Here is an 11,771-nt window from a genome sequence, read left to right on the forward strand (position 1 = left end):
ATGCATCTAATATAATGAAACTCTAATAGAATGACAATAAGCACTGTATTTATTTATTATGTTTAATTGAGCAGCGACAACGTACATCAAAACAAAAGTCTCAGATGTGAGAAGTGATGTGTTGTACCAGGTTTAGCTAACAGCTCATTTACATGTGCAGTTCCCGGCCAGGCGAATATATAAACATGGAAACATTATATCCAACATACAGGACATACAGACACATTTCAAATCAAAAGTCAAGACATAACCCGTAAAAGTCATGCAGTTAATTAGTATCGATTCGTTTCCCTTCTGTCTCCCATAGGGATGATGAGCATGCTCTGATCCTGCAGTACTGCCAGACCCTAGGGGGGGAGGTGTCTCCCTGCAGCCAGCCCCAGAGCCCCGCCCAGATCCTACAGGCCGTGGAGAGAGAGGAGCGGGGAGAGCTGGAGCGAATCATCCAGCGTCTGGAGGACGAGCAGTGGTACAGGATAGGTCGTCTTACCAAAAGTGATGCCCAGTGTCTTCTTCTCATAGTTCCTCATCTCTTCTCGCTCTCTCTTTACCCTAGACAAACTTTCACACATACACACTGCCACCTCAGGCTGTCTCAGTCAGCTCTCTCTCTCTCTCTCCCCCTCTTTGAATAGTGAATTGAGGTAGTGTAAGGTCAGCAATGACTGCATTCTATTGTATTTGGAGCTGCTGTGTCTTTCTCTCTGTTTGAGGCAGTGGCTATGTCTGTGATTTAGCTCTGCTCACAGTCGGCTTTATGAGCCAGGCTATAAACGCCAGCTAAATTAATACAGTCAGTCTGGAGCCTACGGCTCTATACACACAGATAAAAACAGGGCCAGGACCTCTTTGTACAGTGGCTTTAGATAAGATTTCACTGAGACAGAGAAGGGGTAGAGGGAGATTCTAGTAGTACTATTGGGCTCGTCATACAGTATGTGTGGGCACGATTGTGTGGTGACTGTGTGTGTGTGCTCGTGTGTCTGCACGTGTGTGTGCGTCTGCATGTGCAGTGTGTCGGACTTCTGCATCTTCCTAAGCCTATCTCTGTGTGTCTCCCCAAGGACCCTGCAGAGGGAGTATGAGCAGCTGAAGGAGCAGCACGGGGGTCAGCGGGGGCCTGGTTCTGTGGGGCTCTGGGACCCTGAGGGGTCATCTCACCCCAGGGGTCCTGACGAGGCTGACCTGCTGGCTGAGGCCAAACTGCTCCGGCAGCACAAGGGCCGTCTGGAGGCCCGCATGCACGTACTGGAGGAGCACAACAAACAGCTGGAGTCCCAGCTCCACCGGCTCAGACAGCTACTGCACCAGGTGGGGAACACATAGAGGGACACATACAGTATACGCACCCACGAACACACACCAACTCAGACAGCTTGTTAGTGCAATTTGTGTGTTGATACCACACACACACAGAGACAAACATGCACGTTCCAGCTGTGGCATTACTTCTATTGCACTGATCATGCAACAACAACAAAACATCCTTCTTAGCCTAGAAAGTGTCCTTGTTTGTTTTATAACTCATTCCTATAAAGTTAGGATCTGATCATATTGCAACCAGCCTCATAATCCCTCCCTTTCCAGTATCCAATCCTTCTTTCCTCTGTGAATGCCTCGCCTGATGCTCAGTAAATTAGGATGAGTTTTTAGGTGTGCAGAAATAAAAGCTCCCCAACCAAACAGAGTCAATCAGAGCAGATAAACGGCAGGCAGGTAGGTATTGACTCAAGGCCCTGGAGCTGAAAGCAGAGAGACAAAATATTAAGTAACCTCAGCCTGGGGGAGATGACTCGGCTGATTTTTAGGGGATCAGGGGCTCATTTAAACCTTGCAAGACACACACTCACAAAACACACACTCACACCCATGCACACACACACACCACAGCCCGGCATCTTACACAAACATGAACATCCAAGCATAGACACATCCATGCATACACAGAGTCCTCAGATATCCAGATCCTGACTCAGCCACAATGAACATTATTTTTCTTTAACTGTACTACGTTGTTTGAACGAGATTATAAGTCATTCAAAAGATATACTAAGTCGTTCAAATGAGATTTATAAAAAAAATGCGCCTTCTGTAGTTCTCTGACATTCACAGAATACGTCACGACTTCCGTCGAAGTTGGTTCCTCTCCTTGTTCGGGCGGCGGTCGGCGTCGCCGGTTTTCTAGCCATCATTGATCCATTTTTCATTTTCCATTTGTTTTGTCTTGTCTTCCCACACACCTGGTTTCAATTCCATCATTACATGTTGTTCATTTAACCCTCTGTTCCCCCCATGTCCTTGTTCGGAATTGTTTATTGTAAGTGCTTGTACACGTTATTTCTGGTGTGCGACGGGTTTTGTACCCATCGTATTGATTGGTCTGTTTACGGTGATTTTTATTATTAAACTGCGCCGTTGTAACACAGTTTTTGCTCTCCTGCGCCTGACTTCTCTGCCGCCAGTATGCACCCCTTACAGAATAAATGTTTATTCATCTTTTCAGCTCATCATTGTCAGTTTATGGCTAACCAAATGTGTCTGGATCTCTGAAGTGAGGCATAAGATGGATGTTCCTAATTGACAGGAAACATTTGAAAATGTATTCATTTTGGTGAACCTTCTGGTGCCTTAATAACAAACTCATAGGTGAACTGTAAATATGAATAAGTCATAATAATTACGGAGTAACAAAGGATTCTTCCTGACTACACTTGATTGGCTAAGACATTGGTGGGGCTGGTCATGCTGAGAAATGAGTCCTGATTGGTCTGCCATTCCACAGGCTACTGTCTAACAGGGCAGCTTTGATAGGGGTGGGGGCCAAAGAAGATCTGAATTCCTCATGAGGGCCCGCATTGGCTCACAGGGTCTGCGTACCAACATCCATACCCTCACATGCAGTCAGAGCTGGCCCTAGCCTTTTGGGTGCACCCTCACCTTGCGAGCAAAACATTTTAGCGGCCCCCTTGACAGCTGAGAAATTCTATTCATTTTTCCAAGGGGCAGAGACAAAATGCAGTTTTACAGCAAATTTGTGAAATGAAATTCTACTCATTTTACCATAGTGTGGAGAGAAATACTTTTAAATGTGAAATAAGTTTTAAATGTGATATCTGAGTGAGAGTGACAAAAATAAATGGTGGCCCAACAGTCGGTAATTTGACCATGATTACTACAAGTTAGATAGCTAGCGAGACAAACTTGCCAATCTTAAAAATGTTATGGGTGACATGAGTTAATTGATTGACAGTCAGTGACTGACATAACGAAATAAACTGCTGATGCACAACCACATTTTGAAAATGCAAATTGAGTATTCTACTATTTTCAACTCTCAACAGTTGAGACACCGACTGAGTTCCACATTTTTGATTATTACATTTGTGTGGGGGGGGGGGGGGGGGGGATTAACCATGCGGGCTGCCAGTTGCCCATCCCTGGTCTACACTATGTTTTGTTGGCTTTTACCAATGTATCTTTAGTATTAAAATGTTGCTGATACATTGATCTGACTGCTATACTGTATTTCATACACAACACTCTCATGTGGCATACTGTAATGAATCAATCACTTGTAGTAGATAGTAACAAAATAGGTTGATTTGATAAAATTGGTCAGGCAATGTCTGGCTGATAAGCTGAATCATAAGAGTATAATTACAACAGACCCATTACATCCTCTGCCTCCTTAATCCCATGTAGACTCCTGTCGGTGAGGGATATTTGCGACGAATTGCACAAACTACACATGAAGGCATGTCACGCTCTGACCTTTAGATATCTATGTTTTCTTTATATTTTGGTTAGGTCAAGGTGTGACGAGGGTGGGTATGCTAGTTTTTGTATTGTCTAGGGTTTTGTAGTTCTAGGGGTTTTGTAGGTCTAGGTATTTGTATGTCTATGGTGGCCTGATATGGTTCCCAATCAGAGGTAGCTGTTTTTCCCTTTTGTGTTCGTGGGTTCTTGTTCTATGTTTAGTTGCCTGTCTGCACTATTCATATTAGCTTCACGGTTCGTTTTGTTGTTTTGTTAGTTTGTTCAGTGTTCATTCTTTTTATAAATATAGAATGTAAGCATACAACGCTGCGCCTTGGTCCGATTCATATAACGAACGTGACAGAAGAACCCACCATAAAAGGACCAAGCAGCGTGTTCAGCAGGAGCAGACATTATGGACATGGGACGAGATTTTGGACGGTAAAGGATCCTGGACGTGGGAGGAAATATTGGCAGGAGAGGATCGCCTACCATTGAAGCAGGTGGAGATAGCGCAGGAGGAACGGCGACGATACGAGGGGACACGGCTAGCACGGAAGCCCAAGAGGCAGCTCCCCCCAAAAAATGTTGGGGGGATACACGGGGAGATTGGCTGAGTCAGGTTGGAGACCTGAGCCAACTCCTCGTGCTTACCGTGGGGAGCGTGTGACTGGTCAGACACCTTGTTACGCAGTGATGCGCACGGTGTCTCCAGTTCGCATTCATAGCCCGGTGCGCTCTATTCCAGCTCTTCGCACTTGCCGGGCTCAAGTGAGCATCCAGCCAGGACGCATTGTGCCAGCTCTACGCTCCAGATCTCCAGTGCGCCTCCACAGTCCAGTACGTCCTGTGCCTCCTCTCCGCACTCGCCCTGAGATGCGTGTCCCCAGCCCGGTACCACCAGTGCCGGCACCACGCATCAGACCTCCAGTGCGCTTCCACAGTCCAGTACGGCCTGTGCTTCTTCCCCCGCACTCGCCCTGGGGTGCGTGCCCTCAGCCCGGTACCACCAGTTCCGGCACCATGCACAAGGCTTCCAGTGCGCTTTCACAGTCCAGAGCTTCCGGCGACAGTTCCCAGTCCAGAGCTTCCGGCGACAGTTCCCAGTCCAGAGCTTCCGGCGACAGTTCCCAGTCCAGAGCTTCCGGCGACAGTTCCCAGTCCAGAGCTGCCGGCGACAGTTCCCAGACCAGAGCTTCCGGCGACAGTTCCCAGTCCAGAGCTTCCGGCGACAGTACCCAGTCCAGAGCTTCCGGCGACAGTACCCAGTCCAGAGCTTCTTGCGACAGTACCCAGTCCAGAGCTTCCGGCGACAGTACCGTCCAGAGCTTCCGGCGACAGTACCCAGTCCAGAGCTTCCGGCGACAGTTCCCAGCCCAGAGTTTCCGATGACGTTTCACAGTCCGGAACCTCCGGCGACGTTTCACAGTCCGGAACCTCCGGCGACGGGCCACAGTCCGGAACCTCCAACGACGGGCCACAGTCCGGAACCTCCAACGACGTGTTGCTCAGCGACCAATAAATATGGCTCTGTATAAAAAAATATATCTCAAAGTCCGACATGATTTATCAAATGTTATGATGATGTATGTATAGCTTTGTAAGACTTTAAATGACCAACCACCCAGTTTAGGAGTAGTAAGAAGAGGAGAAGCTGGCTAGTAGATGCCCATATTCTTCCAGGAATTCCGCTAGGCTAATGATATGCTACCTTCAACTTCCTTCAAATTGCACACAGAGACATAAAAATGTATCCATGATTTCGTCTGTAGGAAATTACCCAAAATACCCATGTAGGCCTTTAAATCCGAATCAATTGAAATAAACGATAAACAAAAAATAAGATATTTTGTACTGCATGTTTCAGATTTTATTAGAGAGCTCTGTGTAGTCAGTGCTATTTTTCAGTGAACCCTAAAGACGTTGTGTGAAATGCTCTGGAGACATTTCCATCACGTTAACCTTTAGTACAGCTGGGGACTGAATAGGAGTTAGGAGACGAGCCAGAGATTGTACAGACGGGGAGGGAGGAGAGGAGCGATGGATGGGATAGGCAGGCAGGCTAATTTGATTGTCTCTGGAAAGCTAAGGGGCATATTGGACTAGATAGTAAATGTCAGTGGATATCAGGTGCCCTGTTCTGTGTGCGTGCGTGCGTGGTCATACATTCATGCTTTTACTGCATTGATGAACTGTCAAGTTTGCTTGAGGATTCTTAAAAACATGTTGAGTATGCTGTCTTACAGTATTAACTTTGTTTATTCCTTTTATTGGTATTCTGTCTCTCTCTCTCTTTTTCATGGTAACTGAAATGCCTTAGCCAAGTAAACAACATGGATTCTCAGAAGTTTCTAAGCCAGTTCCCCATGAAATAATTGTACTTTTTCATGACTGAAAGTCATCAAATTAAACTAACGAGAATCCAAACCCTTAGACATTTAGCTGAACTCATAGACAGGGAGTGGCAGTGTTTGACAAAAATTGGGACAGGGCTATAGACATGTAAATATTACTACACGTGATGACATATTTTATCCCAGCCCCATCGTGTCACACTGTGTGGTATTTCCTTGTATGTGACTGGTGATTTCTATGCGGAGCAATGTTTTTGTTTGATGCCTTCACAAGTGAAGTATGCCACTATAAATAATGAAGAGTGAGGTCTCCATGTTTTAGTAATGATGCTTGTCCTTGTTTCTCTCCCTCCCTATTTTTTTACTTTTCTTTCTGACTTTGTTCTTGTTTTTCTCTCGATTCTTCTGTCCGCCTCTTCTCGTCTTACTTGATCCTCAATCCCTCCTCCTGTTTTTTTCCCCTCCTCCCTTGTCCTCTTTACAACTCTATCATTCATCGTTTTTCCTCTCTCTCAGCCGGAGATGGACGCCAGGGTGAATGGAGTGTCGTCCCCCAGCATGCAGGAACGAAGGGCCCTCACGGAAAACACAGGTCGGTTCGACACACACACACACACACACACACACACACACACACACACACACACACACACACACACACACACACACACACACACACACACACACACACACACACACACACACACACACACACACACACACACACACACACATACACACACACACACACACACACACACACACACATTGTGTTAATCTGCTGTTTGTGTTTGTGTGTGTTTCAGATGAGCTGTTGTACCACTCACACAACAGAAGCTCTGACAAGGCAGACGTCTTGGAACAGATCAACAGCACTTTTCCTGCGTGCAGTCGTAAATCCTCTAACTCTACCTCCCTCTCATCTTTTCTCTGTTTACCTCCCTCTCCTCTTACCTTTTTCTGGGCAAGAGGAGTTTAGTTCAAAGTCATCTACAGGGTGCTGTGTGGGTATCAATACTGGTTTACTGCTCACCTGGCAGGCACAATGGCTCAAAGATTTCAACAATGATCTCAACAACACTAATAGATAATGAACTCAGCAAAAAAAGAAACGTCCCTTTTTCAGGACCCTGTCTTTCAAAGATAATTCGTAAAAATCCAAATAACTTCACAGATCTTCATTGTAAAGGGTTTAAACACTGTTTTCCCATGCTTGTTCAACGAACCATAAACAATTAATGGACATGCACCTGTTGAACGGTCGTTAAGACACTAACAGCTTACAGACGGTAGACTTATCACAGTTATGAAAACTTAGGACACTAAAGAGGCCTTTCTGCTGACTCTAAAAAACACCAAAAGAAAGATGCCTAGGGTCCCTGCTTATTTGCGTGAACGCGCCTTAGGCATGCTGCAAGGAGGCATGAGGACTGCAGATGTGGCCAGGGAAATAAATTGCAATGTCCGTGCTGTGAGACGCCTAAAGACAGCGCTACAGGGAGGCAGGACGGACAGCTGATAGTCCTCGCAGTGGCAGACCACGTGTAAAAACACCTGCACAGGATCGGTACATCCGAACATATCACCTGCGGGACAGGTACAGGATGGCAACAACAACTGCCCGAGTTATACCAGGAACGCACAATCCCTCCATCAGTGCTCAGACTGTCCGCAATAGGCTGAGAGAGGCTGGACTGAGGGCTTGTAGGCCTGTTGTAAGGCAGGTCCTCATCAGACATCACCGGCAACAACGTCGCCTATGGGCACAAACCCACCATCGCTGGACCAGACAGGACTGGCAGAAGGTGATCTTCTCAGAAAAGTTGCGGTTTTGTCTCACCAGGGGTGATGGTCGGATTTACATTTATCTGCGAAGGAATGAGCGTTAGACCGAGGCCTGTACTCTGGAGCAGGATTTGGAGGTGGAGGGTCCGTCATGGTCTGGGGTGGTGTGTCACAGCATCATCGGACTGAGCTTGTTGTCATTGTAGGCAATCTCAACGCAGTGTGTTACAGGGAAGACATCCTCCTCCCTCATGTGGTACCCTTCCTGCAGGCTCATCCTGACATGACCCTCCAGCATGACAATGCCACTAGCCATACTCCTCGTTCTGTGCGAGATTTCCTGCAAGACACAAATGTCAGTGTTCTGCCATGGCCAGCGAAGAGCCCGGATCTCAATCCCATTGAGCACGTCTGGGACCTGTTGGATCGGGGGGTGAGGACTAGGGCCATTCCCTCCAGAAATGTCCGGGAACTTTCAAGTGCCTTGGTGGAAGAGTGGGGTAACAGCTCACAGCAAGAACTGGCAAATCTGGTGCAGTCCATGAGGAGGAGATGCAGTGGCCACACCAGATACTGACTGTTACTTTTGATTTTGACCCCCCCCCCCCCCCCCCTTTGTTCAGGGACACATTATTACATTTCTGTTAGTCACATGTCTGTGGAACGTGTTCTCACAAAGTTGTTTCTGTTTTTCTTGTAGCTTCAAGCCTCTCCTCGAGACCACAGGTAATCTATATTTCTCATCCCTCTGCATAATATCCGTTGCACTCAGGATCTGATAGGAGGAAATTAGCTGGAGCTTATTTCTTAAAGGGTGAATGTGCAAATGAGAAAAACAGGTATACTGTGACTAGCTACTTGGCATGCATTCCAAATGTTCAATGAACTGAATGTACAAGAGATTCAGGCACTCTCTGGAGGAGAATGGCAGTTTTGTGCTTATCACGGCCAGTAGATAAGGACAAAGGGGAGGGAGTAACAAAACACACAGAAAATAAAATAGATCACTGAAATGTACTTGTATATGGAGGCAGAGATGGATTCTGAGGCACTGTAGACCAGCAGCACAATTTTACTGCTGTTACTCTAATTACTGTATAGTCTTCTCTATCTCTCTCTCCCACCCTCTCTCTCTCGCCTAATAACATCTCAGCTCATCTCAACTCTCCCCGATGCCTTTATAGTCAGTTAAACCATTTATTTGTTACGTAGTAGTATTTGGCCGCTCCTTCACAAGAGCCCATTTCTTTTCCCTCTCCAGTATTTTCTTTTCCCCTTGATGTCCATTATGTTAGCCAGTGCTATCTGATTTTTTTATCCACATATTTAATTAAACCTGGGTCAGATTTGGAATTTATGTCCTCTTAATATGCACCCGCAGTCAACACACATTTGCCACTTGTCTCTCTTTTTATTCCCTTCTTTCTTATCTATACTGATGGGTTCTGACTTCGACACTTGAAAATATGAAATATCCTTATTCATGTCACTGAGGGAGAGAGGGGAATGTAGAACGACAACATCTGAGAGAAATACGCTTTTTGTGCGCATGGAATATTTCTTGTATTATTTCAGCTCTTGAAACATGGGACCGACACTTGACATGTTGCGTTCATAGTTTTTGTTCAGTGTAACTCCGTTAAAAGTGGTTCTTGTAGGTTTCTCTAACCCCAGAGTGTGGTTGAATAGCTTCAAATGTCCATTCAGACTCCAGTCTCTTGTTCCCGAGGAGACCCCGGTGTTACATTTAAAAGCCTATCCCAGAATCCTTAGTGCCCATCTGCGTCCCTTATGTCTCCTGTCTCCTCTCTCTAAATGGGTTGTGAAGGGCTTGAGAGACTGCCAGTCTGTTTGCCAACATGCCCTGATTGCATTTTAAGAGCCTCTGTTACTTTATCTGCTGATGTGCGTGGTTTATATCAAAAAACAGCGAAATATATTTATTGTCTATGCATCCCTGAACTCTCATTCCCTCCCCATATAGAAATAACTGTGGGTAGACACATTTTATTTGAATTTTTCATCTTTTGGAATAGTGTATTTGCTCTGCTTAATGTGTATTTTACCTCAGTGATTATTGTGACAGAGAAATGATTTACCCAGAGAGAAGGGTCTTGATCATTTTTGACACGTCTGACAACTTTGTTTAGTGTAGCTAATTTGTGTGCATGTGTGTGCTCGCCAGTGTGTGTGTGTGTACGTTTGTATGTGAATGGTCTGAAACGTTATGTGTGTGTTTTATCTCTGTTTTCAGGTGATGTGAGGACCCACAGAAAGTTCCTTTCGGAGAGACAGAAACACACCGCTTATACGCTCTCCCTCGCTTCACTTTTCTGGAGGACAGACGAGAGCTAGAGCCCCTAGCAAGAGACGTCCCTAAAACCCAAAGACATACAGAACTTCACTGCTATTACCACGTCGTCGTCTAGTACTATGCAAAATGTACATTTTATGAACTGTAGATTGTACCTGGAGTCGGTTAAACGTTTGTCAGTGATTTGTAAGAACATGCCGATTGCTATGGAGTTCGGCTTTGTATAAGAGCATATGCTTTCTGGGGATTTTTTTGTTGCTTTTGTTTTGTTCTGCTTTAACTGGGAATCAAACTGTTTACATTGTTGTTATTCCACTGCTCCCCCTCTGCTTGTACCCTCTGCTGTCATCACGATGGACATGTTCACTGTTTTTCTCTCTGATTTGGGAAAGAGAAGGCCCAATTTAAGATTATCGCCTCAAATGATCATTTTAGACAATCGGCTGTGTCAGTCCTTGAAGCGTCACGTTTGTTTTGAAAATATTTTTCCTCTTTAAAGCGTTAATAAAGCTTTTCTGTCGGAGTTGTCATGCCGGCCGCAATTGCAATGTAAACTTAACCCCTTCTGTGCCTATACAGTTGTCATTCCAAGTGTGGCAGACTGGTTTAACGTTGTAGTAGTTAAGTTGGATTGTTGTATTGAGGCGAAATAGTGGAAACAATAAATTAATTGAATTTGAAGCTGTTCAGAAATAACCGGGTTTGTAAGTGGCAATTGTAAGAGGTCATTGTGTAGAATAGTTTTATAAATCGATGTAAATAAAATTAGAAAGCCATGATTGCCTTGCTACCTCAGACACCAACACCTTTTCATTTGCGTGGTCTGTAACTTGTTTCCTTTCAATTTGACTGTACTCGTGACAAGAAAACGAACCGAAAAAACATTCGAAGTGTGTTGCTTATAGATGTGTACTGCTTTGTTGAGATACCTAGTAGACAAAACACATCCTATTACTTCACCACCGATGGGTCTGTGGCCTGCTGCCCCTCATCAGTATACTGTGTCTGTATGTGTTGATTTTCCCCTGTCAGACCACTAGCACTGGTCTCTCTCTGAGTTACTTGTCGTGTTTTGTGCTTTGCTATCCTGTAAAACGTGTTCGTTTTAATAACACTACTATAACCTCTTCCAACTATGTCCTTGGACTGATGATGATAGAGATGATGATGATGATGATGGTCTTTCCTGAGGTATGTAGTATAAATTGACCACTCTACATGTAATATGGCTACATATGTTTTATTCTAAATACATTTTTACAACAGCTGTTCTTTCTGTGGCCTCTTGATTCAAGGACTTATTATTAACAATGTGTGCTTCCCCAGAAATATACATTTGGTTCTGCTCTACAAGCCGGCAACTGTGTGTTAGTCTTATAATACAAAACAACAAGTGTGAAAAATGGCGAGATCCTTTATGGTGTTGTTAGCAGTACAAATGTCCAACGTATGTTAAACAGTTAGGCAATCAAGTGACATTGGGAACACTGAATAGTGTCATTAGGATTGTTGTCAGTTTGTCACAGACAACCCAGTAGATATTACTTTCTAATGTGAAGCAT

At 45.0% G+C, this 11,771-nt stretch overlaps 1 protein-coding gene across 5 annotated transcripts in view; it reads left to right on the top strand.

Moving 5' to 3' along the window:
* Positions 1-11,477, top strand: part of LOC139556650 (utrophin-like) — a 185,734-nt gene extending 174,257 nt beyond the window's left edge. For 4 of the 5 annotated variants that reach the window (XM_071370857.1, XM_071370858.1, XM_071370860.1 and 1 more), the window contains 6 exons: positions 308-469; positions 1,065-1,311; positions 6,627-6,702; positions 6,917-7,003; positions 8,596-8,621; positions 10,150-11,477. In XM_071370857.1, the coding sequence (XP_071226958.1) occupies positions 308-469; positions 1,065-1,311; positions 6,627-6,702; positions 6,917-7,003; positions 8,596-8,621; positions 10,150-10,158 (607 nt within the window). In that variant the 3' untranslated portion in view covers positions 10,159-11,477. Of the gene's footprint in view, positions 1-307; positions 496-1,064; positions 1,312-6,626; positions 6,703-6,916; positions 7,004-8,595; positions 8,622-10,149 lie in introns of those variants that run through there. The other variant, XM_071370862.1, reaches the window with a different exon arrangement.
* Positions 11,478-11,771: the final 294 nt, after the last annotated feature.

Source organism: Salvelinus alpinus, chromosome 27 (assembly GCF_045679555.1).
Source record: "Salvelinus alpinus chromosome 27, SLU_Salpinus.1, whole genome shotgun sequence".
Classification (NCBI taxonomy): domain Eukaryota; kingdom Metazoa; phylum Chordata; class Actinopteri; order Salmoniformes; family Salmonidae; genus Salvelinus; species Salvelinus alpinus.